At 45.0% G+C, this 25419-nt stretch overlaps 1 protein-coding gene across 1 annotated transcript in view; it reads right to left on the reverse strand.

Annotated features, from left to right (window-relative positions):
• CD6 (CD6 molecule) overlaps positions 1-25419 on the reverse strand; it is a 47591-nt gene that overhangs the window by 16486 nt on the left and 5686 nt on the right. Inside the window, exon 2 of the mRNA XM_056801646.1 lies at positions 1914-1994. Coding sequence (XP_056657624.1) covers positions 1914-1994 — 81 coding nt within the window. The remainder of the gene's footprint in view (positions 1-1913; positions 1995-25419) is intronic.

A 25419-nucleotide genomic window follows, 5' to 3' on the forward strand; every position in this document is an offset into this window, starting at 1 on the left:
CTCTGACTAAAAATTGAAGCATAACTTGCTCATTTTTTTTAAGTTTTCTGTCTTCTTTTAGAAATATGACTAATATGAAAATATGTTTCACATGATTTCAAATGTATAATTGAGATCATATTGCTTGTCTTCTCAGAGGGTATGAGAAAATGTGGGTGGGAGGGAGCAAATCTGGAGCACAAAATTTAAGCAGAAAAGAATGGTAAAAAATAAAATTGAAATACTAAGAATGAAAAAATTTAAACTTAAAAGGTTATCTAAAAAAGATCTAAGGGTTTACGTGGATTGCAAGCTCAAAATATGGTGGCCAAAGAATCTATTGCTGTCTTCAGAGAGCCAAGATGGTCTCCAGACAGTGATGTAACAGTCCTGCCACACTCTACCCTGATCAATTAAATCTGGAACAGAGCTGGATTTGGTTCTGGGTACTACATCTTGGGAAGGGAATTGACAAACAGGGCCATTCAGATGGGGTCCAAGATGGTGGGAAGCCTTAAGATTATGCCATTTGAGGATTGGTTGAAGGAACTGGGCAGGCTTAGCCTGGAGAAGAGAAAACTTCCAACATGATAACTTTTTTCAAGTATTTGAAAAGTTTTATTTTGTGGCAGAGGAATTTTACTTGTCCTTAGAGGGCAAAACCGGGAGAATAAGTATTTTTTGTGTTGTCTTCCCCCATTAGACTATAAGATCCTTGAGGGCAAAGACTATCTTTCTTTTTCCCATTTGTATCCCCAGTGTTTAGTACAGGATTTCACACTTAGTAAGCACTTAATCAATGTTTATTGACTATTGAGAATAGGTAGAGGTTACAGTTAGCTCCATATGAGAAAACTTGCCCAACAATTAGAATAATTCAAAAGAGGATAATGTGGTCCATGCTTCAGCAAGTGGTGGGTTCTTAATCAAGAGGATTTTGAGGGGAAAAGATGGATAGCCATGTGTCAGGGATGCTAAATACAGGGCCTCTGCACGGGGACAGATTAAACTAGATAGTCTCTGAGATTCTGGGGTTCTTGGGCTAGTTGTTTAACCTTGGGCGAGTCACGTTTTTAAAATCAGTGACTCAGTTGTTCCATCTGTAAAAAAGGGAGGGTGGGTCACATGTTCATGACAATCCTCTCCAGTTTTGATAGTTTGTGATTCTATGGAAAATTCACAAACAGCCAACATATAGGGAAGTGGGAGTCATTGAGCTACAGGAGACCTATTGAGGTAGGACTAGAGAAAGGAAAGTAGTACTAGATATGAGCCTGGGATAGGAAGAGATGACATCAATGCCCTCCTCTCTAATGACACCCTTATAGAGTGGCATTTGGGGTGCCCCCTATGTATAAGGCCCCCAAAGACGAGCAGATTGAGGAGTTTCTCTTTGCTCTCAAACCATCCCCAAAGGGGTGGGTGAGAAAGAGGTACAATTTCCCACCCACATAGCTTCCTGCCTCCTATACTAAAATGTTAGAGAGACGCTACTCTTCTGGCCCACTAGCAGCCAAAGAACCAGTTAAAAATGGCCACATCCCCTGTGGGGAGATGTGTGTGTTTTAGGCAAGTCTCTCCAGTAAGGCACAGGATGAGGGGTTTTTGAAGATGATGATCATCCACTAGGCCTGGGTCTCCCCTCTTTCCTATGTTCATTTTGTGGCTCATTTCCACATGCTCCCACCCCTGGGGTTGGTGAAGGATTTCAGTTTCTTCTCGAGACTGTCCTAACCTGGGAGAGAGAGCACGCTGATAGAAGTCTCAGACTCAAGCCATTAGATTTCTACTGGTGGCTCTTCAGACTCATAGATCTGAGGGCAGGGAGCCTTCTCGATGTTTTTAAAATCATCCCAAAGGCAGCCATATACATCACCTATTTGTCCAGCCAGCCCCCTAGCAGTCCCACCTGTGCCACTGGCCAGAGCTCTTACCAAATTCTGACGTTGAGTTTCCCGTGCCATGGAAGTTGTCCAGCTTTTCAGATAATGCAGGAGGGGTTGGAGAGATCTGGCCTGAAAGCAAACACAGAAGCCAACAAAGATAAGGAAAGAAAAACAAATTATGATACATGAATGTAACGGAAGAGTATGGTGCCACCAGAAATGACAAAATGGAGAGTTTCAGAGGAAACTGGAGAGAGCTCGGGGAAATGATGCACATGGAAGGGAGCCCAACTAAAAGGATGATTTCTATAAAGGCTACATACAACATCATAGAGAAAAATAACTTTGAAAAACTTTAGAACTCTGACCGATGCAATGACTAAACATGATTTCAAACGACTGAAGATGAAGCATGCTTCCTACCTCATGCAACAAAGTTGATGGCCTAGACTGTAAGCTCCTTGAGAGCTGGGATGGTCTTCTGCCTCTTTTTGAATGCCCAAGTGTTAGCACAGTGCCTGGCACATAGCAAGGAACTTAACAAATGTTCATCGATTGAAAATGCAAAATGAGATGTGTTTTTGGTCATGGTCAAAATAGATGGAGATATGTGTTACTTGCCTGTGTATTTATTGTGACGATTTTCTTTTTCTTTTTTATAAGAATTTTTCACCAGAGTAGGGGGCGGGAGAGTAGAAAAGAGTGAAAATAAATACTTATTATTGAGATGAAGAAATAGAAGAGCATTTGAAAAAATAAAAGAAGCCAGCAGAAAAGAAGTTTTGGAACACTGAAGAAAAGGGGCCACATGTAGCCCTGTGGGGAAAGCAACACTTTCTACTGTTCACATCTAGGGGTTCTCTGAGGGTTCTTGCAGAAGAGGGGATCCAGGTTGCAGCCAGTGAACAGAACACATCCTATCTCACTTCAGGGCAGGATTCTCAGTAGTGCAAGGCTGACATGGAATAAAGACTTAATCAAATCTTGTTGCCTATTTACTACTTTGTCAAACACCTTTACACACACACACACACACACACACACACACACACACACACACACACACAGGGAAGGAGAGAGAGAGACAGTCAGAGAAATAATAGCCTTGAAAGAGGAGAGAACTAGCAGCAATGCAATGATCCAGAACAATTCTGAGGGATTTATGAGAAAGAACACTATGAAAAAGAACTGTGGGAGTAGAAACGCAGAAGAAAAACAACTGCTTGATCACATGGGTCAATGGGGATAGGATTGGGGATGTAGACTCTAAACAGATCACCTCTAGTGCAAATATCAATAATATGGAAATAGGTTTTGATCAATGTCATATGTAAAAGCCAGTGGAATTGCACATCGGCTATGGGAAGGGGTAGGGAGAGGGGAGGGAAAGAACATGAATCATGAAACCATGGGAAAATGTGCTAAATTAATTGATTAAATAACATTTTCCAAATTAAAAAAAAAAGAAAGAGGAGAGATTATAGACTTCCCTTCATTCTTTGCAGAGGATGATAAGCGACTCGGGATGGAGCACTACACAGATGTTCTGACTTAAATAATGGGTTGGTTAGTTTTAGTAAACTATTCTCCTTTTCACTTTGTTATAAAGGATAACTTTTCTCTTTTTTCATAATTGATGGCTCTCTGTATAGGGAAGGAGAGGAGGGATACATTAGAAAATGTAGGTAATATAAAAAAAATGATATTAATTGTTTTCACAAGAAATAGGAATTAAGGTGAATTATTTGGGGAGGGGGTAGATGGAGGTGAGTAATTTTCATAGCAACATTTGAGATCCCTAGAGAACACTGAGCCATCACAAAGTCTGGATTGAGTTCTTGCCTCAGAGTCAAAATCCTAGTACAGTCTCTGTCCAAGAGCACTGCTTAGGAAATGGCCTCTCAGATAGTTTAAGCATTCTGTAGTTATTCTGAATGGAATTTCTTTTTCCTACTTCTTCCCCCTGAATTTTGTTGATGATAAAAGACTGATGATTTTTGTGGCTTTATGTCCTGCTACTTTACTGAAAATGTTGTTTCAAGTAATTTTTCGTTGAATCTCTGGGGCTTCTTAAGTAAATCTCCTATCATCTGCAAAAAGGAATGTCTTTGTTTCTTCTTTGTCTATGTTTAGTTCTCTAACTTTCTTGTCTTATTGCTACAGTTAATATTATTTCAAGAAATAGATCAAATTATAGTCATGAAAATGGACGTCCTTGTTTTACCTTTGATCTTATTAGAAAAGCCTCAAGTGTTTCTTCTCCATTATATATAATAGTAGCTCTCAATCTAGGCATGTTCTCAGGAGAGCCAAGGGGTTGGCATGGAACTCAGGGGTGCTGACATCCTCAATCCACTGCAGAAGTTACAGGACTCTCTCCACATTTTTAATTATTCCCCTTCTTGCTCCGAGTTCTTTCACTTGTCTAGGTCTCAGTTTTTTATTGGGAGTGCATCCCAGCAGGGGAAAGGTGATCCACAATGATTTTTTTGAACTCGGTGACCTTCTAATAAAGCTGGAAATAGATTGCAATCTGTGTTGTGGAGTGAGGGCTTACACTGAAAAAAATGTGGTCCCTGAAGTTCTGAGGCGAAAAATTAAAAGTCTAAAGATAAGGATGAAGAATTCAAAACATCGTGGGAAGACTTCAATGAATTGATGTAAAGTGAAACAATCAGAATCAGGGGAAATGTACATAGTAGCAACAATGTAAATAGAAGGACTAATCAATAAATAGAAATTGAATGGTATGCAATTATAATGGCCACATTTGCCAAAGAAGAGGAAAGAAAATTACCACACTCACTTTATTGCAGAGGTGGGGAACCATCAGTGTGGGATATCACATACACTGCCAAATTCCGTTGGCTAGTTTTGCGGAGCTTTTTTTATTTAAAGGGGGTGGTTCACAGGAAGAGGAGAGGGGAGGACTATATTTGGAAATGAAGGTGATACAAAAACCGAAGATATTTATAGAAATTAAAATTTTAAAAACCTGACTCTTTCAAATCCCACTCAGCTTTATCCTGCCCAATGGATCAAAGATAAAGGCATATAAAATACAGAAGGAGCTCTTACATGAGCCCATCATTTGCAAGAAATCCATTCTTTGTGCTTCAAGGAAAATTAGCAACCATAAATTTGTGGAGGGAAGCCCTCTGGAGGGCTCATTGGGAGGGAGGTGGTCTTCCCCTCCCCCATCCCATACATATGTACACCCATACTCTATGAACAAAGGCATGGGAGCCATTTGATAGAGCTCCTTATGCTCTTCTTGGGGACGAGATGAAGAGATGTGGTCTAGACATGGTACAGCTGGGTAGTATCGGAGTTAATTCTCAGAATCTTAGATCTAGAACTGAAAGAGACCTTGGACTGTATCTAGTCCAATCTCTTCACTTTACAAATAAGGAAACTGAGGCCCAGAAATATCAGAACCATACAAGTTAGAATCGAAAGGGTTAGGGTTAGGACTTCAGAAGTTATCAAGTTTTTCAGAGGAGGAAACTGAGGCACAGCATGGTTAAGTGAGGTTTCCAAGGTCACATAGCTAGTCAGCATCTAAAGTAAGATTTGAACCCTGATTCTCCATCCTCAGAGAAAGGTTATTTTCTATACACCACACTTGTTTTGACCCAAAAGAGTGTCAGCTTGGGATGTGGTCTTCAGTGGAGTGTTTCAGCATTCTCTCTTGGCCTTGCACCAATTAATATTTTTGTCAGCTTAGGTGAAGGCATAGATGGCAAGATTATAGAATTTTCAGACTACACAAAGCCAGGAATCACAACTAATGATCTGGATGACAATTGGACTCTCAAAAAATTTGGGTGGGCTAGACTGTTGACTAAATCAAATAAGACTAAACTGAAGAGGAATGAATGCAAAGTCTTACCCAAGTTAAAAAAAAAAAAGATTAGCTGTTAAGTATGAGATGAGGGGGAAGCCAGGGCAAGGTAGCCCTGCCAGTGAAAAAGATCTGGGAATCTTAGTAGACCACAAACTTAAAATGAGGCAACATCATGATATTACAGCCAAGAAAATCTCAGTGGCTCTTTGTTTGCCTTGTCTTCTCCTCCTGTTGAAACTCATCGGTAGTATTGGGTTGATTTCCAGATGACACATTTTGGGAAGGACACTGAGAAGTCAATAAACATTTATGGAGTGCCTAGTTGTACCTGACAAGGTGCTCGGATGGAAGTTGGAGTACATCCAAAAAGAGGACCAGGATGTGGGAGGCTTTGAAATCATGCACTATTAGATCTGTTGGGGAAACTGAGAATGTCAGAAGAATGTTAGGAGAAACTCGAGACTTAGCCGGAGTCTCTGGATAGGAAAAGGGATTCACTTTGTTCCACTTGGTCCCAGAAGGCAGAACCTGGACCAATGGGGAGAAGACCCAAGTGGAGGCTTCATCTAAGGAAAACATCCTAGCAATTCCTGTTTTCTGAATGGGGAGTGAAAGTGGTCTGTCTCACTGGCAATCTTCAAAGGGAGGCTGGAACTCTTACCAATCATATTTTAAAGGGAGATTCTTGCTCAGGGTCATATTAAACTAATTGCCTCTGGTTGGCAGAGGAAATGGGGTACTGGACCACAAGTCAAGTGCTAGATACTTAATAAAATCATTGCTCCCGGGCAAGCCACTAAGCCGCTTTGTGCCTCAGTTTCCTTATCTGTAAAATTTAAAAAATCGACTTTTAGAGGGAAGCTGGGTAGCTCAGTGGATTGACAGCCAAATCTAGAGACGGGAGGTCCTAGGTTAAAATCTGACCTCAGATAACGTCCTAGCTGTGTGACCCTGGGCAAGTCACTTAACCCCTATTGCATAATGGAACACAGTATTGATTCTAAGACAGAAGGTAAAAATTATTTTTTAAATTGACTTTTAGCTCTAAATTTATGATCCTAAGAAGAGGAGAGGAACAAGCATTTATTAAGCACCTACTATTTCCAGGCACTGTACTAAGCACTTTACAGATAGTCTCTCATTTATAACCCTGGGATCTTAGAATTTCTCTGTGCCTCCAGGTTCTCATTTTAAAAATGAAAGATTTGTACTTGATGTCCATGAGGCAGGGGTTCTTAATCTGGGGTCCATGAATTTGTTTTGTTTTGTTTTAATTTTGATAATTATTTCAATATTGGTAACCCTGTGTATTTTGTCTTTCACGTTTAAAAACATTTTTCCTGAGAAGAGACTTGACAAAGGGTCCATGACACCAAAAGGGTTACCAACCTCCATGTGATGGTCTCCTCCAATGCTAAATCTATGCCCCCCTGCCCCCCCCCCCCGTGCCTTGGTTTCCTCATCTGTAAAATGAAGGTTTGTGAACAATAGCCTTAGAGTCTCAACTCTAAATCTATGCTCCTATGCTCTCCCTCTGCCTCAGTGTCCTCATCTGCAAAATGAAGGTTTGTGATCAATAGCCTTAGAGTCCCAACTCTAAATCTATGCTCTCCTTCTGCCTCAGTTTCCTCATCTATAAAGTGAAGGTTTGTGATCAAAAGCCTTAGAGTCCCTACTCTAAATCTATAATCTTATGCCTTCCTTGTGCCTCAGTTTCCTCATCTGTAAAATTCTTAGAGTCTTTCCCAGCTGTAACTACATAGAATAATTCAGCAGAGAGTCCATAGTCTAACCCTTCTCCCTGCCCAGCTTGGATCCCTGAAGACTCTGGGAAACAGAAAAGGCCAGGTTGGTCCCTGGCTGGGTTTTTAGACGCGGGAAGAGGCGACAGCTCTCCCAACTAAGAACCGTTCTCCCCGCCCTGGCCCCCTGCACCTGCCTTGCACTTACGAACGAGTCCAGCAGCCCGGAAGGCTTTGTCCCACCCACACCACTGACTCACATTAGCACGCACACCCACGGAGCCCTCCCCAGACTTCGCACACACGCCATCGCCATCGAGAAACGAGCCCGCTAAACCTCAGCGTGCACGCGCGCGCGCACACGGCCTTCCCACCCGGGCAGCCCGGGGGCCACTCCAGCAGCCCAGAGAGAGCCCTGGCAGGGCTGATTGCCAACCCAAGTGGAAGCCTGTTCCACCAGCCGCCCTCCCGAAGGCAAAACGACTCGGGATTCAGAGCACAGAGCTCCCCGGCGCTCCTAGAGCATTCCGAGGTGCCTGGCTCCGAATCCCGGTTCCCATGGCAACCAGCCCCGCAGCGCCGAGCTGCTGTTTCATCTTTCTGGGTCTAACGAGATGCCTGACTGTGGTGCGTGTGTGTGTTCTGAGCATCGTTATGAGTTATAAGTTGTTTGGCATGAGCTTCAGTGTGCATCCTCGTGTTTCAGGGTCTATCTGCAAATGCGGTGTGGGTCAATAAGCATTTAAGTGCCCACTGTGTGCCAAGGGGCACGGTGAGAGAGGGCAGAGCCAGGAGTCAGGAAGACTCGTTTTTATGAGTTCAAATCTGACCTCAGACACTTACTAGCTGTGTGACCCTGGATAACTCACTTAATCCCGTTTGCCTCAGTTTCCTCAACCATAAAGTGAGCTGGAGAAAGACATGGCAAACCTCTCTGGGACCTGCGAAGAAAACGGCAAAAGGGGTCAGGGAGAGTCAGGCATGACTGAAATGACTCAAAAAAAACCCAACAACGACTACTTTATATTTGGATGGGTTTAACCAATTGAATGAATAACCTAAAGAGTAGTCATTAATGGTTTGATGTCACCTTGGAAGAGCAGCTCTGCCGGAAGGCCACAGGGACCCATGGGTGACCCTATTCCATTGAACTTGGGTAGAGGCATCAATGACCTACTTATTGAATTTGTAGATGACACAAGGCTAGAGGCCATGATTATCCCATTGAAGGACAGGGCGACAGTGTTGGGCTAGATCAAATAGTGAAATTTCATGGGAGAAATATAGTCATAGACGGGGTCAAAAAATCGACTGCTCCAGAACAAGAAGGGGGAGGCAGAATCAGATGACCTGGGGACTGCAAGATCAATGACCCAATCGTGTGATATGGCAGACAAAAATGGCCCCTGTGATCATAGTCCGTTCAGAGAGGCATCCAAGTATCCAAGCCTGGAGAGATGACCTCATATGGCAGCCAGTCCTCCCCCAGGGTATTGGGCTGGGTTCTAAGTGTTACATAAATTTAGGAGGGGCATTAATAAACTAGTGAGTAAGTAGGAGGACAATTGAGAGAGTAAAGTGCCTTGAGATCAGGCTGTATGAGAACCATTTGAAGAAGACTAAAGATGGTGGCATGCTAGCAATCTGCCATTTGGAAGAGGCAGCAGACACATTTGGGGGCCCATAGGGCAGAGTTAGGAGTGAATAGTGGGGGTTGCAGAGGCAGATTTCCATTTCGCTATCAGGAAGAACTTCCCAATGGTGTGAGCTGTCCCAACCAAAGTGGAATGGGCAACCCTGAGTGGTGGGCTCCTTCTCTCTAGAACGTGAGGGACGTCTCATTGGGGTAGGAAGTCTAGTTTAGCTTTAGTGAGATGCCCAAGCCACAGGGTGGAGACTGAACATGGCCCCAGAAGAGCCTCAGCCCTGGCCCCGTCATTTTCTACTGAGCTTGCTACCTAATGTTTCTGGCAGAGAACAGGGAAATCTGGGTGACTCACTTGTGCTTGGGGGATATGGAGGAGGAAGCATCTGCTTAGCCAGGCCCTCCTTCCTAGTAAGAGTCGTGCCCTCAAACAGGTGGGCCATCGGATGGGAGCTTGTTGGAAGGCCAGAACTCTTGGGTTCTCCTCCTGCCCCCACGGCGTTGATGTTCAAAAGTCCAATGAGAAGGGAGAATTCTGAGCCTTCCCTACCCAGCAGGAAATCTCCTAGCCCAGTGGATATCAGTCACTTGAGTAATCCTTTCCTAGTATATCAGAAAGCTTCTCTAGATAAATGCCAGACCCAGAGTGAGACAAATCCCGCCTGTTATTTATTCCTTGTTGGTGACCTTAGAAGAGCTATCTTTCCTTTCTGGGTCTTGGCTTCCTCCTCTACAAAACGAGGGGAGAGAAAGAGATGAGCTTTGAGATCTTTCCCAGTTTAGAATTCACAATTCTGGGTGAGTTCCTTCCCTTTCTGGGTCTCAGGTTCTTTCCCTAATATAAAGGGCTTGTACTAGACCATCTCAAAAGTCCTCTTCGATTCTAAATCTCTGGCCTTGTGAATCATTTTAGGAGGCATGATAGATAGGGTGCTGGAGTTAGGAGTTCAAATCTAGCCTCCGACACTAACTAGCTATGGGAGCTGGGGCAAATCTTTTAAACCTATTTGCCTCAGTTTCCTCATCTGGAAAATAAGTCAGAGAAGGAAATGGCAAAGCACTCTAGTATCTTTGCCACAAAACCCCCAAATGAGGTCACAAAAGGTCAGACATTACTGAAAACCGACTGAACAGCAAATGAGCCATTTAATTGGGGACCCCATGTCATGTGCCTAGTATTGTGCTATTTATAAATTCATAGGATTAGAGAATGGCTTGTCCCCGAAAGATCATAGTTCAGGCACTCAGAGGTTAGCAAGGGGACCTTAGAGCTTCTTTAGCCAAACCCTTCATTTGACAGAGAAGGAAACTGAGGTCAAGAGAAGTAAACCTACATTCTATGAATGAACATCCAAGGTCTACTCACTAGATCATACTGTCCTACACTTCACAGTCGCCATTTTAAAAGGGGGAAGTGGAGGCCCAGAGAGGGAAAGGGATTTGCCCAAGGTCACCCAGCAAATTTGCATTTGTGGCTTCCTGAAAAATCCTGTTTGGTTGAAGAAGGATGTGGGTATTTCTTTTAGGCGGGCTACACCCTTACCCAGCAGATATTTCTGTCTCTGGGCATCTGTTCCCATAGGAGAGCTTTAAGAAATGCTTAATTGAGTCCAATGGGCTGAAGCAACTGGTTACAGTCCAGTACTGAGGAGTTCTGAGTGGGGAGGTGGGAAGAGTGTGGCTCTGGCCATTGTCCAGCCCACAAAGGGGACTGAGGGAATGTGGATAGACCTGTCCTCCTTACAGGTCTAGTGGCTCCAAGGGCAAACCCTGAGGGTGATTGGCATCTCCTAGCATGTACGCTGGAGGGTATTGGCCCTCAGGACGCCTGGGTCCTGGTCTTGTCTGCTGATTCTCTGTTTGACCTTGGACAAATCATTTCCTTTCTTTGGGCCTCAGTTTTTCCCTCTGCAAAATGAACTAATTTGAGGTGACCTCTCTGGTCCTTCCTAGTTCTGATCCTCTGTACTCTGAGAGAGTAGAAGTTAACAACAACAACAACAATAGCAATACTTTAAGGTTTGCAAAATGCTTTATGAATGTTATTTCATTTGCTCTTCATAACAACTCTGGGACACAAGTGATTTTCTTATCCCCATTTTACAGTGATTTGCCTAGGGTCACACGGCTAGTTAGTGTTAGAGGGGGAATTTGAATTCACATCCTCCTGACTCCAACTACGGCACTTTCCTGCTTGTATATTATTGTTATTATTTAATATGTATTACATTTGATTGTTATATTACTTAATATATCAGTTATATAGAATTGATATTATCTGTTATTTAATGTTATCAAATACTCAATATTGTTATAATGTATTAGATATAATAGATATTGTTATTAATGTTACATATTATTATGTATCCAATATTATAGCATATTATATGTAACTGACATTTTATTGATGTTATTAAATATTATATATCAAATATTGTTATGGTGTATTATATAATTTATATTTTATTGAGGTTATTAAATATTATATATTCAATATTATTGTGGTATATTATATATAATTGCTATTTTGTTGATGTTGTGTTATTATATATTCAATATTGTTATAGTACATTGCATAATTGCTGTTTTATTTATGTTATTAAATATTATATATTCAATATTATTGTGGTATATTATATATAATTGCTATTTTGTTGATGTTGTGTTATTATATATTCAATATTGTTATAGTACATTGCATAATTGCTGTTTTATTTGTTATTAAATATTATATATTCAATATTGTTGTAGTATATTATATATAATTGATATTTTAATTGATGTTATATGTTATATATTCAAAATTGTTATAGTATATTATATAATTGATATTTTATTGATGGTATTACAGATTAAATGTTATTGTGGTATATTACATATAATTGATATTTTATTGATGTTATATATTATATATCCAATATTGTTACTGATGTTGTTATATATCCAATATTGTCATAATATCTGATTGATATTGTTACTGATATTGTTATATATTATTATATATCCAATATTGTTATAATATTTTGTAGATAATTGATGGGGATATTGATGTTATTACATATGATCATATATCCAATATCATTGTTGATATTGTTTCATATATTATTATATATCAATTATATATAATCAATACTGCTATCCATGCTCATATATTGTTACGTGTTGATTCTAGATCACCAATCTTGTTATTGATATTTGTTTTGATATCAACTCCATTTCCTGATGTATCTCAGAGAACCTTGTAACCAAGAGGAGAAAAGAGGGATGGAGAAGCAATTCAGGAACTCGACTCTATTGAAAAGGTCTGAACAGGGGTTATGATTATTGCTGTTATTGTGTTCCCCACTTTGAATCCCACTTACTTGGGCTCCAGGGCTGGAGCAGTGAAACTCGAGGAGGAAGGTGCCGGAACCTCGAGAGGCTGCTCTCCTGTTCCTAGCCTTTAGGGAGGACAATGCTTGTCCATTTAGAATGATGGCCGCCTCTCCTTTCTCTTAAATCCCTTCTCTTCTTCCAGAGTGGCTTTGCTAGGAATGGGTTCTCTCACCCCTGCTCCCAGATTCCTTTCTTGCCCAAGTAGATGGAGTGCTGGACTCAAAGTAATTAAATCTGAATTCGAATTCTGCCTCAGAGTTCTACTGGCTATTCGATGCTTTGTAAGAAACTCAACCTTTCCCAGGCTGTTTCCTTATCTAGAAAATGGCCCCCAAGGTCCCTTCTCCCTCCAGATCTATGAGCCTATAAATCTCTTCAAGGCTGCCTTTCCTGAGTCTCCCTCTCCCCCACAAGAATCAGGGATCTCTCCCTTCCCCAGATTCTTCCTAGCTCTTTGTTCCCTTCCCAGGCACACATCTTTCTCTTCCTTACGTCGGTGCTCATGTTACGTCCTCCAAGTTAGACTATGGTACCATTCAGTTTAGAGATGAAGAGACCAGTGAGTGTCCCCTTCTTCCTTATTTTACAGATAAGGAAGCTGAGATTCCTAGAGGGGAAGGGACTTGCCCAAGATCATACAGGTTATAAACAATAAAATTTAAACTCCTCAACTCCCCATCTAATGTTTCCTTTCTACTCCACTGGTTCCCACCTTCCTCTCTTGACTTTTTTCATAGTGTTCTCCTTCACACTCTTTCTTTAGTCCCCCCCCTCAAAAAGGGGGCCAGAAAGAGGAAATAAACAGCTACTCTGAACTAGGTACTATGCTAAAAACTGTACCTTATTTGATCCTCACAGAGTCATTTGTAGCTTTCAGACACTAACGGTATGACCCTGGGCAAGTCACTTCACCCCATTTGCCTTAGTTTCCTCACCTGTAAAATGGGCTGTAGAAGGAAATGGCCAACCACCCCAGTATCTTTGCCAAAAAAAAAAATCCAAATGGTTCATGAAGAGTCAGACATGACTGAAATGACCAAACAACAATGGCACAGTGCCTGTCACATAGTAGGTGCTTAAAAGTAAATGCTTTGGGCTATGGGAGGGGGGTGGGAGGAGGGGAGGGAAATAGCAGAGTTGAATTGCTACAAAAACAAAAGATATCAATAAACCTTCATCTAAGGTTTTAAAGAATTGAGCGAAGGGCGCAGCCTCTGCGGGGATGAATGCGATACGGCCCAAGATGTTATTTCTGGAGGTTCCCGGAAAGTCAATGAGGAGAGCACCAGGCTCTCATTCCAGAGAGGTGATGAGGCCCAGCCAGAGGCCCAGGGGGGAGCAGACATGTGCTGGGGAGGGGGAGGGGACTGGTTTTAATCCTCACACAGAATTTCTGGCAGCCGGCAGTGCAGCTAGCGTCTCCCTTGGACCGGAGCGCAGATCCCCTGACTTGGGCGATCTCTGATGGGCAGCGGGTACAAGGAATGGGCTTGCCCCAGACAGACAGACACACACAAGGGAGGGCGGATTTTCAAGGAAAATCTAATAGTAACATGGCAAAGAAAAGTCAGCAAATAGGTGGAATATTGGTACACTGTAAGATGATAAAGGGGATGATGGGGGCACTGAAGCTTGTTTTAGAGGGAGATGCAAATTCAGAGAGAAGAATAAACACATGGAACTTTTCTGACAGTAACCGAGTTTAAAAATAGGCATTCTTGAAATGACCAAATAAAATATTGTTAAAAAAAAATAGGCCTCCATAAACAAGCAAGCAGCACAAAATGGAGATCCAGGCCTCATGTGCGCTCTCCTGTGGTCTGCTGTCGCTGCCCTGGTGTTTTCAGCTTCAGAATTGTATAATGACTAAAACACAAGAGAGGCACAGCACGAGACCCGGCCAATGTGTGGATTTCTTTTGCTTGATAATGATTATTTGCTAATAAGCTGGGATTAAGTTAATGAAAGGTGAGATGAAAGAGAAAAAAAAGGATGGAAGGAGGGGAAGAGGTAAGGAGGGAGGGAGAGGGAGAAAGGAAGAAGAGAGGGAAGGAGGGAGGGAGGAAGGAAGGAAGAAAGAAGGAAGGAAGGAAGGAAGGAAGGAAGGAAGGAAGGAAGGAAGGAAGGAAGGAAGGAAGGAAGGAAGGAAGGAAGGAAGGAAGGAAGGAAGGAAGGAAGGAAGGAAGGAAGTGGATTGAGAGCCAGGCTCAGTGGATTGAGAGCCAGGCCTAAAGATGGGAGGTCCTAGGTTCAGATCTAACCTCTGACGTGTCCTAGCTGTGTGACCCTGGGCAAGTCACTTAACCCCCATTACCTAGCCCTTACCACTCTTCTGCTTTAGAACCAATACACAGTATTGATTCTAAGACAGAAAGTGAGGATATATATATATGCATATATGTATGCTTTTTGTTTTCTTTTGTATATATATACACATATATTTTGTATATATAGCTGTGTGACCCTGGACAAGTCACTTGACCCCCGCTGCTTAGCCCTTACCACTGCTCTGCCTTGGAGCCGATACTTAGTATCAGTTCTTGGACAGGAGGTTGGATTTTTTTAACCAAAGTCGCTCCAAGTCCACGGCTCCCTCCTCAACCCTTTGTTCTGACTTTTGTTTAGGGAAAGTCTGTGCTTCTTAGCGGTTCTGCTCAGGATAAAAAGAAAATCTGAACGCTAAAGAAGGGTTCGCAGCGCCGATAATCCCGGAGGCCCGGAGGGAGGAGTGCCGGATTCGCGGGCCGAGGAAGCGCCTTTCGGCCCAGTTTGGTCCCTTCGCGCTGCCTGAGCTCGCGAGCCTCCCTCTGGGCGAGGCTCCTGCCGGTTCGGTGAGCCCGGCGGCAAGTACAACAGCGAGGAGCGGGTCCGGCCAGAAGAGCGCGCAGACAGGCTTAGCCATAGACGTCGGTCAGGACAGTCTGTGCCGGGCCGGGGCATCGTGAGACACGTGCTGGAGCCTCGAAGGACAAACCAGAAGCTCGCGATGGCTCTGGGCCTGGCGGCGCCCCAGATATCGCCCTCGCAACGTCCCTGAAAACCTGCCCGGTGTTCCGCCCCGGACTAGGAGCGGCCTCGCCGACTCTAACGGGGATTCCTTTGCCAGTCAGTCAACAAGCAGCCACTAACGCCTGCGAAGTGCTGAGCTCTGGGGACACCGAGGAAGCGAGGCGGCTCCTGCCCGAAGGAGTGGCGGGGGGGGGGGGGGGGGGGGGGGGGCCGGAGAGACAAATTGATGGTCACCCGTGGGTGGGACTAGATGACCTCTGAGGCCCATTGGGTAAGTCACACACGAGGCCCCAGAGGCAATGGGGGCCAGTGCCGATTCAAATGGGGGGTCCCGAGGCAGAGCCACAATGGAGGAACATCAGCAAAATGGAAAGAGAATTTGTTTTAGAGTCAGAAGGTCTGAATTCAGATTTTACTTCTGACCCTCCCTTTGTGACTGGTAAATCACTTCCATTTCCTCAACCTCAAAGTTCTCATCTGTCAAGTGAGGGCTCTCTCTTTCTCTCTCGCCCTCCCTGTCTCCATCTGCCTCTCTCTCCTCTCTTGCTCTCTCTCTCTCAGTCTCTCTCCCACTCTGTCTCTGTCTCTGTGTCTCTCCTCTCTGTCTTTCTCTCCCCTCTTCCTCTTTCTCTCTCTCTCTCTCTGTCTCTCTCTCTGTCCCTCTGTCTCTGTCTCTGTCTGTCTCTCTCTCTGTCTGTCTGTCTCTCTCTCTCTCTCTCTCTCTCTCTCTCTGTCTCTCTCTTTGTCTCTGTCTCTCTCAGTCTCTCTCCCTCTCTGTCTCTCTCTCTCTGTCTCTGTCTCTCTCTCTGTCTCTCTCATCTCTGCCTTTCTCTGTCTCTGTCTGTCTGTCTGTCTCTCTCTCTCTCTCTCTCTCTCTCTCTCTGTCTCTCTCTCTGTCCCTCTGTCTCTGTCTCTGTCTCTCTCTCTGTCTGTCTCTCTCTCTCTCTCTCTCTCTCTCTCTCTCTCTCTCTGTCTCTCTCTTTGTCTCTGTCTCTCTCAGTCTCTCTCCCTCTCTGTCTCTCTCTCTCTGTCTCTGTCTCTCTCTCTGTCTCTCTCGTCTCTGCCTTTCTCTGTCTCTGTCTGTCTGTCTGTCTCTCTCTCTCTCTCTCTCTCTCTCTCTCTCTCTCTCTCTCTCTCTCTCTCTCTGTCTCTCTCTCTTCCTCTCTCTCCCTCTCTGTCTCTCTCGTCTCTGCCTTTCTCTGTCTCTGTCTGTCTGTCGCTCTCCCCCCCTTCCTTCCCTAACTGGTCCCCCCCCCCCATCAGAAAGACATCTTCCATCTTCTAGGATAAAATTCCCCAGAGAAGCATACCGGGCATCGGCCAAAGGCCCAGGCAGGAAGCTGACCTGCATGTCTGGGCACCATCTTGTGTTCTGTCCCTCTCTTGTTCCACCCACCCACCAAAACATCCTGGTTCAGGCCTGGATCGTGGGTGAGGAAGATGTGCTGAGACGGGGCAGCTTATTTCTGAGGCTCCCAGGCCCCCCAGCCTGGGACAACCATGTGATAAAAACTACTCTAGATGTTCCGTAACTTCTTAGAATGGGCCCAACTCAGAAATCCCCCGGGGGTGCCAACAGCCTCTTGCAAAGGTGGCGGCCCCATTAATGAGGGGCAGCCAGAGCTCTTCGGGGGCTCATCCATCCAGACTCGAAGGAGCCCTGCTGACAGACTCCCTGCTCCCCCCTGCATCCCTCAGGTAGGAGTGGAATTCAAGGCCGCAGGCAGTTGAGGGGAATACAGAAAGGCACCAGCATGAGGCCTGGAAGCTCTGTCTGGTTGCCACAACCTGGCCAGCACCCACATGCCTAAGATGTGGCCAAACAACTGAGATCATGACTCCGCTCTGGCTCAGTGTTCACTGGGCTAGATCTCCGCGTCTTCCTCTCCACGCTCTAACAGTTCCCTCTCCCCTGCCATCTTGAGTCAGGTCCGCTCAGCATATACATCTCGAGCCACTTGTGTGGGCCAAGGACTCCAGCACCCTCCCAACTGGACCATAAGCATGGCAGCTCTTGCACTCAGGGCTCTGAGACCCCCTCCAGGGAAGAGGCTTGGCAAATTCCTGGTGTGAGAAAAATGATGGATGAGGTGGTATTTGAAGACTAGCAAAGTGCTCTTCCTCCCTCTCTCTTTCTCTCTCCCCCCTCCCTCTCATCTCTCCTTCTCTCTCTCTTCCCCCTCTCTCCCTCCCTTCTTTCTCGCTCTCCTTCCCTCCCTTCCTCCCTCTCCATTCTACTCTCTGTCCCTGTCTCTCTGTCTCTGTCTCTGTGTCTTTCTCTGTCTCTGTCTCCCTCCCTCTCCCTCTCACCTCTCTCCTCTCTTTCTCTCTCCCTCCCTCCCTCTCCCTCTCTTCTCTCTCTCTCCTTCTCTCTCTCTGTCTCTCTCTCTTTTTCTCTCTGTCTCTCTGTCTCTCTCTCCCCCCTCCTTCCTTCCCTCTCCACCCCACTCTGTGTCTCTGTCTCTGTCTGTCTCTCTGTCTCTCCCTCCCTCCCTCCTTCTCTCTCCACCCCACTCTCTCTCTCTGTCTCTCCCTCTCTCTGTCTCTGTCTGTCTGTCTGTCTGTCTGTCTGTCTGTCTCTCTCTCTCTCTCTCCATTTCTCCCCCTCCCTCCCTCCCTCCCTCCCTCCCTCCTTTCCTCTCCACCCCACTCTGTCTCTGTCTCTGTCTCTCTCTATCTCTGTCTCTGTCTCTCAAACCCTGGGTGCTCTTCTCAGCTTGGCCAAGAATTCCCTGTTAGCCATGCACAAGTAAGCCAATTGCTTTCTCTGAGACGTCTCAGTTTTCTCCTCTGTTAAATCAGGGATGTTATCTTTAAAGTCCCTTCAAGTTCTACCATCCTATGTCCTGCGTTCCAAGGGGGCAGCTTGGTGGTGCAGTGGATAGAGCACCAGGCCTGGATTCAGCATGACCCGAGTTCAAATGTGACCTCAGATACTTGCTAGCTGTGTGACAACTCTGAGCAAGTCATTTCACTGTGCTGATCTCAGTTTCCTCATCTGTCAAATGAGCTAGAGAAGGAAATGACCAGCCACCCCAGTGTCTCTGCCAAGAAAACCCCCAGGGGGGTCACAAAGAGTCAGACAGGACTGACACAGCTGAACCTTCTAAGGGCTCTTCATTTCCACCCCCTCGATTCCAGGACTGGATTCGTGCCCAGCCTTCGGTCTCCTCTCTGGTGTTTCTGAGAAGCTTCCTTGTCCTGGCTATAGATTGGCCTTGAGGTTGACTCTTGCTTCTCGGGCTTTTCTCCTCAGTCTGTTGGCCACTCTTGGAGAAGAAGGGGGCGAGAAGGCACAGAAACTGGCCGCCATTAGGAGACGCCCGCGGGGCACCTCCCCAGTGGCTACTGTGATAAAAACTGCCCCTCGTTCTACTTTTCTCCACAATGAGAGAAGGTCAGGGAGAAGAGAATGAAGAGAGATGATTTATCATGGCTGGAGTCTTTGGATTTGTCATGGAAAACCAGCTGGATTTGGAGTCCAAGGCTCTGGGTTCTGATCCTGTTGATAACCAGTTCAACTGTGGGCAAGGAATGCTACCTTTCTGGGCCAAGGTTTATTCCCTCCAAAATAAAGGGATGGTAGAACTAAATAACTTCTCAGGTTCCTCCAGCCCTAAGAAGTTGCAGTCTGGCGCTGGGGTCATGGGAATTTGTCCTACGAAGGCTGTTCTACCCTCATTTGAGGGAAGACTTTTACTGGCTCCCTTGGGCCAGGGGCTGGCCCGTAGTTTTTGGTTTTAAGCGCTTCCTCCTCTCTACACTGACAATGTTACATGTAGGATCGTAGATTCTGAACTAGAAGGCGCCTTCAAGATCATCGAGTCAAACATCCTCATTGTACAGATGGGAAAACTGAGGCTCCGAGTAAGTGACTTGCCCAAAGTCACAGAATTCTCAAGTAACAGGAGTTAGCCTCGACCCCAGGTTCTGTGACTCCAGAAGCTAACTGTGGGTACTTGGGGAATTCCGGAGAAGGACACCTGATTCTAGAGAGTTGGACAGGGACGGGGAACCCAAGCACCAAGAATTTCCCCCAAGTCGAGAGATGGCGTTCTGTTGATGCTTTGCCTAAATCACGCCTCCCGTCTCAACGCCAACAGGCTTCCTGCCCTGGTTCTAGGGATTAAAGCCTTGGCAGCATAGAGGTTCATAGGAAAACCCATTGGATTTCTGGAATAGAACTTAGAGTCTGCTGAGCCCCATTCACTCATTTTTCACATGAAGGAATGGAGGCATAAGAAGGGGAAGAGTATTTAACCCCAAAGCATTCATTAAGCACCTACTGGGTACCAGCTACTGTCAACGAACAATATTCATTAAGTATTTACTTTGTGCCAGGCTCTGTGCCAAGTTCTGGGAATCCAAAGAAAGGCCAAAACCCATTGTTTGTCATCAAGGAACTCTCATGCTACAGATCGGCGCCAGGGATGCCCGCAATAAAAGAAAGTACAGTCTAGACTCGAAACCAGGACATCTGCTTCCAAAGCCAGAGCCCATTCTACTGCCCCACGTTGGCACGGGATACCTATGCCTCTTCCTCCATTACTTTTGGATTTCATTTGCTTTTCAGGTGATCTAAGCAATGGCGGAAGAGGACCCGGGTGAGGCTTCACTAAAATGGCAAAGTTGATGAAATATCTGTTCTCTGCCCTCACCATTCATTCATTCATCCACTGATTGACTGCTTCGATCATCCATTCATTCATCAGCACCTGGCAGAGCAGATCCCGTCCTGGGTCCCAGGGGAGGGTGAAGGCTTAGCTTCGCTCGGACCAGGTCCTTGACCACCGAAAGCTCCCGCCCTACGTGTCTTAACACCAAAAGTTTCATTTCCCCCCTTTGACGTAAACAAGCAGAGCTGCAATTCCCTGGGGGAGATCTCCAGGAAACTTCCCTTGCCTGGCCCTGGTTACCCACCTGCCCCCAATTCTTGGGCTTCCATCTTGTTGTTCCAACACAGATGCTTTCCTGCCCTGGACTCTCAACTTCCCTAGGACCAATCCTCTTTCCCCAGCTTACTGCATCCCACAGGATGCTCCTAGAGGTGAGGCTCTTCATTTCCTAGCATGACAGATGATGCCATATTTAGGGGCAACTGGGTGGTTCAATGGATAGAGAGCCAGGCCTAGAGATGGGAGGTCCCGAGTTCAAATGGGACCTCAGACACTTCCTGGCTATGTAACCCTGGGGGAGTCACTTAACCCCCATTTACTAGCCCTTACGCCTTGGAGCACAATATTGATTCTAAGACAGAAGATAAGGGTTGTTTTTTAAGTCAACACTTCTTAAAAGTGGTCCCCAAACAAGGTTTGAGAAGGCATCCACTGTGCTACTTGGCTGACCCCCAAGAGCATCCACCTAGGAAGGAGACACCCCCATTTCACTTCACGACTCCCTTCCAACCATGGCACTGCAGCAGAACAGCTCAATGCCCCCATCCCGTCAAGATCCTGCTTTCTGGTACCTAACCACCCACTCACTCCCTCTTCCCTCAACACACTCCCAGAGAAAATCCAAAATGGCAGCCATGAACTGACATCTGGGAACGCCATAGGAAAGGAGAGAATAACCAGAAACCTTTGCCAAAGGGCTACGGAGACTATTCATCACATCTTGCCTTCTGTCCTTCCACAGAAGGAGGGGATCTGAGGCTGACCTGCAAACCTGCCTCTCCCTACCTACCTTTGTGGCTTTGTTCTAGGTCATTCTCCTTCACACGCTCTCTGTTGACCATACCCAAAATTCCATCCCACATTGACTCTGCATATGAGGTGCCTGGAACACATGCCCTCCTCCTCTCTATCTTATAGAGTCCCTACTTTTTCCTTCAAAGCCCAGCTCGGGCACAGCCTCCTTCATGAAGCCTTCCCTGATTACTCCCACTTATTAGTGTGTTCTTCCCTTTAAAATAACTACATCTTGTTCAGTTGTTTCAGTCACATCCAATTCTTCATGACCCTATTTGGGTTTTCTTGGCAAACCACTGGAACAGTTTGCTATTTCCTTCTCTGGTTCCTTTTTACTGATGAGGAAACTGAGGCATTTATTGTTACATGTTGTTGTATCTCCCAGCAGAATTTCACATCCTTGAGGGCACGTAGGGACTGTTTACCTTTGTTTATTTGTTGAAGAGGATGAAATGCTTCAGCTCAAAAGAATTGTAAGGTTCTAGGATCAGAGCTATTAGAGATCACATAACTAGCCCAATACCTTCATTATAGAGGAAACTGAGAGCTTATAGTGCCAGGCTCACAGCCACTCAGATTGTTAAGCATCAGAGGCGTGATTTGAACCCAGATCCTCCACCTCCAGAGTCAATACTGTCTCCACTATGCCACACTTTACCTTAGGGGGCATTTGTGAAATTTAAGAAAGTCCTGAAATTTTGAGTTTCGTGTCTATAGACCTTCATGCATGTTAGCCCTGTGAGCTGAACGGTGCCAGAATCATCGCCCCCAGTTTATAGAAAGACACTGAAAAGACCTAAGCAGGCTCACAAAGGGAGTCACTCCTGGGGGAGGATTTGAACTCAAATTTTCTGACTCCAGAGACAATGCATGTTCCATTGATATATTTCTTTAAATGCCGCCCTTCCCGTAGGGGCAGTTATTTCCAACTCTCCTTTGGCGGCACAAGTTTACTCAGCCCCGTGAGGAGTTAGGAGGTGCTGATCCCTGTCTCTTGCTTCATTCTCTCATGTGACCCCCAGGTTTCCATCTCCTCCCCTGTGAAATGAGGGACTTGGACAAGATGATCTAGAAGGTCACGCAAGGACTCGTTGTCTCCTCCTAGAGATTAGAAGCTCCCTGAAGGCAGGGGCTATTGCATTTTGGAATTAGAACCCCCAATTCCCAGCACCCTGCCTGGAGCTTAGTATGTCAACAAATACTTGTGACCAATAGAGTAAGAGGCAGAACTTGAACTCAGTACTTCTGACACCAAAGTCACTCTTTTTCTCACTGAACCACAAGAGAACCAGTAGGCAAATCTATCTTCTGACCTGGGATCAAACCAATAAAAGTATCCCAGAACTGGAAGAGACCCGAGTCGGTCAACAAACATTTTTTAAGCACCTACTATGTGCCGGGCACTGCACTAAGTGCTGAGGTTTCAAAGAAAGGCAAAAAATAACTCTAGAGTTTACCGTCTAATGGGCAGGGATGGCATGCAAGCAGCTACGTAGAAATGATTTGGGCAGAGAAAGCCGAGATGGACTCAGAGAAAGGCACCGATCGTAAGGACGACGGGCTAAGGCTTCTTGACCAAGAAGATAGGATTCTAACTGAGACCTAAAGGAAGTCAAGGAATAATCCTGCCTGGGGTTCTTTACCATTGGGGGACCCAGAAGCCCTTCAATGTTCTGCTGAAGCCGAGAGGGCCCTTCTCCGACTTAGGGTTTTAAATTCAGAAAATAAAATGCAAAAAACTCCAAAAACATTTACATTGGAATCCACTGATCGCTATATTAAACAAGAAAAAGACCATGAATTCCAAGATTCCCTGATCTAGTCCATCCCTCTCGTTTTACAAATGAGGAAACTGAGGCCCAGAGAGATACCAATTCATTTCAATGGCACCAACATTTGTGGGGCTTATTTCTTACTGCTTTTCTTTTTCAATAATTTAAAATTAAATGTAAATGTTACTTTTATTTTATTTTGTTTTTCTTTGAATATAAGTACTATGTGTAGAGCACTGTCCTGGGCACTAAGAAAGCTACAAAGTTTAAATGCTTTATTATTATAAGCTCTCTCCTCATGGTTGATAATAATAATAACAACTTATATCTCTGCATCTTCTGAAGAACACATTTCACCCATCCAACCCATGAGGGAGGGGAAACTGAGGCAGAGAAGTTAAATGACTTACTCAGAGTCACACAGCTAGTCAGTGCCAGAAGCCATCTCAAACCTGGATCTCCTGGCCCCACCTCATCCCAGCAGGTGAATCTATTTAGAATCTCTGATGCAGATGGGGAGTTAGGCTTACATGGGCCTTCCTTGAACATCCCAGAGAACTGGGGATTGATCGCACTTTGGAACTGAGCCTGAAGGCAGCTTTCCTACAGACATTTAAAGGAACACTTAAGGTTTTTTTGAACCCTTACTTTCTGTTTTAGTAACAACTGTAAGACAGAAAGGCAAGGCTAGCCCAAGGTCACACAGCTAGGAAGTATATGAGGCTAGATTTGAACCCAAGTCCTCCCTACTCCAGGACGGGTGCTCTATCCACTGAACCACCCAGCTTCCCCTAGGAAGATTTAAGAGTAATGAAGAGCTTGGCTGAAAACCACCATACCGTTCCGGTGGACAAAGGGGTCAAGTGGATCTGAGTATGAATGGAAGGCAGGGGCAGGGGCAGTCTGTTCTGCCACCATGATGGCCGTGTGACCCCCAGGCAAGCAGTCTCACCCCTCTGGGCCTCGATTTCTTTCTTGGTAAGGGGAAGGGAAAGGAACAAGCATTTATTGTGTTCTGGGCTAAGAGCTTTACAAATATTGCCTCGTCTGATCCTCAAAACAACCCTGCAAAGTGAATGCTGTTATTATCCCCGTTTTACAGTTGAGGAAAATGAGACAGAGAGAGGGTTAGTGACTTGCCCAGGGGACATACAGCTGGTGTCTGAAACAAGAAACTGAAATCTTCCTGAGAAGGCCAGTGCTCACAATTCCAGGCAACTCAATGCTCCTCATGGATGGTCTAGGCCTTCTCTCATCATCCACACTGGGATAGTCTCCTCTCTGCCTCCCACTCTGCCCTAGTTTTACCTATGGACATTCTCCTACTTTCTGCCTTTCTTTCTTTTTTCTTCCTTCCTTCTTTCCTTCCTTCCTTCTTTCCTTCCTTGCTTTCTTTCTTCCTTTCTTCCTTCCTTTCTTTCTTTCTTTCTTTCTTTCTTTCTTTCTTTCTTTCTTTCTTTCTTTCTTTCTTTCTTTCTTTCTTTCTTTCTTCCTTTCTTTCTTTCTTTCTTTCTTTCTTTCTTTCTTTCTTTCTTTCTTTCTTTCTTTCTTTCTTTCTTTCTTTCTTTCTTCCTTCCCTCCCTTCCTTTTTCTTCTTCCTTCCTTCCTTCCTTCCTTCCTTCCTTCCTTCCTTCCTTCCTCCTTCCTTCCTTCCTTCCTTCCTTCCTTCCTTCCTCCCTCCCTCCCTCCCTCCCTCCCTCCCTCCCTTTCTTTCTTCCCTTTCTTCCTTCCTTTCTTTCTTTCTTTCTTTCTTTCTTTCTTTCTTTCTTTCTTTCTTCTTCTTTCTTTTCTTTCTTTCTTTCTTTCTTTCTTTCTTTCTTTCTTTCTTTCTTTTCTTTCTTTCTTTCTTTCTTTCTTTCTTTCTTTCTTTCTTTCTTTCTTTCTTTCTTCTTTCTTCTTTCTTTCTTTCTTTCTTTCTTTCCCCTCCTTTCTTCCTTCCTTCCTTCCTTCCTTCCATCTTTCTTGGACCAAAAGCGCAGTGGCCATTGACAGGCATGATCTCAATGCCAATTGCTACAGTTGTTTTAATCGGCTCCCTTTCTCCTGCTCCTCCCTCTTCCCTGGCATCCTGGCAGCCCTCTGCTCCTGAAAGCTCACCCTATTAGTGCCGATCATAGTGAGATGCCCAGTTGGCATCGCCACACCACAGCTCAGAACTGTTCAACTCAAGCAGGGCCCCAGCTTCCACTTCGCTGGTTTCAAGGATGCGTCTTGTTCCAGCACTGGACCTTCTCTCCATTAATGCTGATGGACAATTCTCTGATTTAGTCTTGGAGAGATCCTGTGCCCAGAGAAGTTAACACTATCCTGTAACCAGGGTTAGATAGCCAGGATGGGTCAGAGATTCAGGTCTTCCCAACTCCAACTCTCCCTCTGCTCAGTACCCAATATTTTGCACATAGCAGAACTTAATTAATGCTTGCTAAACTGAATTTAATTCAATTAATTCCCCCTTCTGGGGGGAGGGCAGGGAG

The sequence above is a fragment of the Monodelphis domestica genome, chromosome 6, assembly GCF_027887165.1.
Source record: "Monodelphis domestica isolate mMonDom1 chromosome 6, mMonDom1.pri, whole genome shotgun sequence".
NCBI lineage: Eukaryota > Metazoa > Chordata > Mammalia > Didelphimorphia > Didelphidae > Monodelphis > Monodelphis domestica.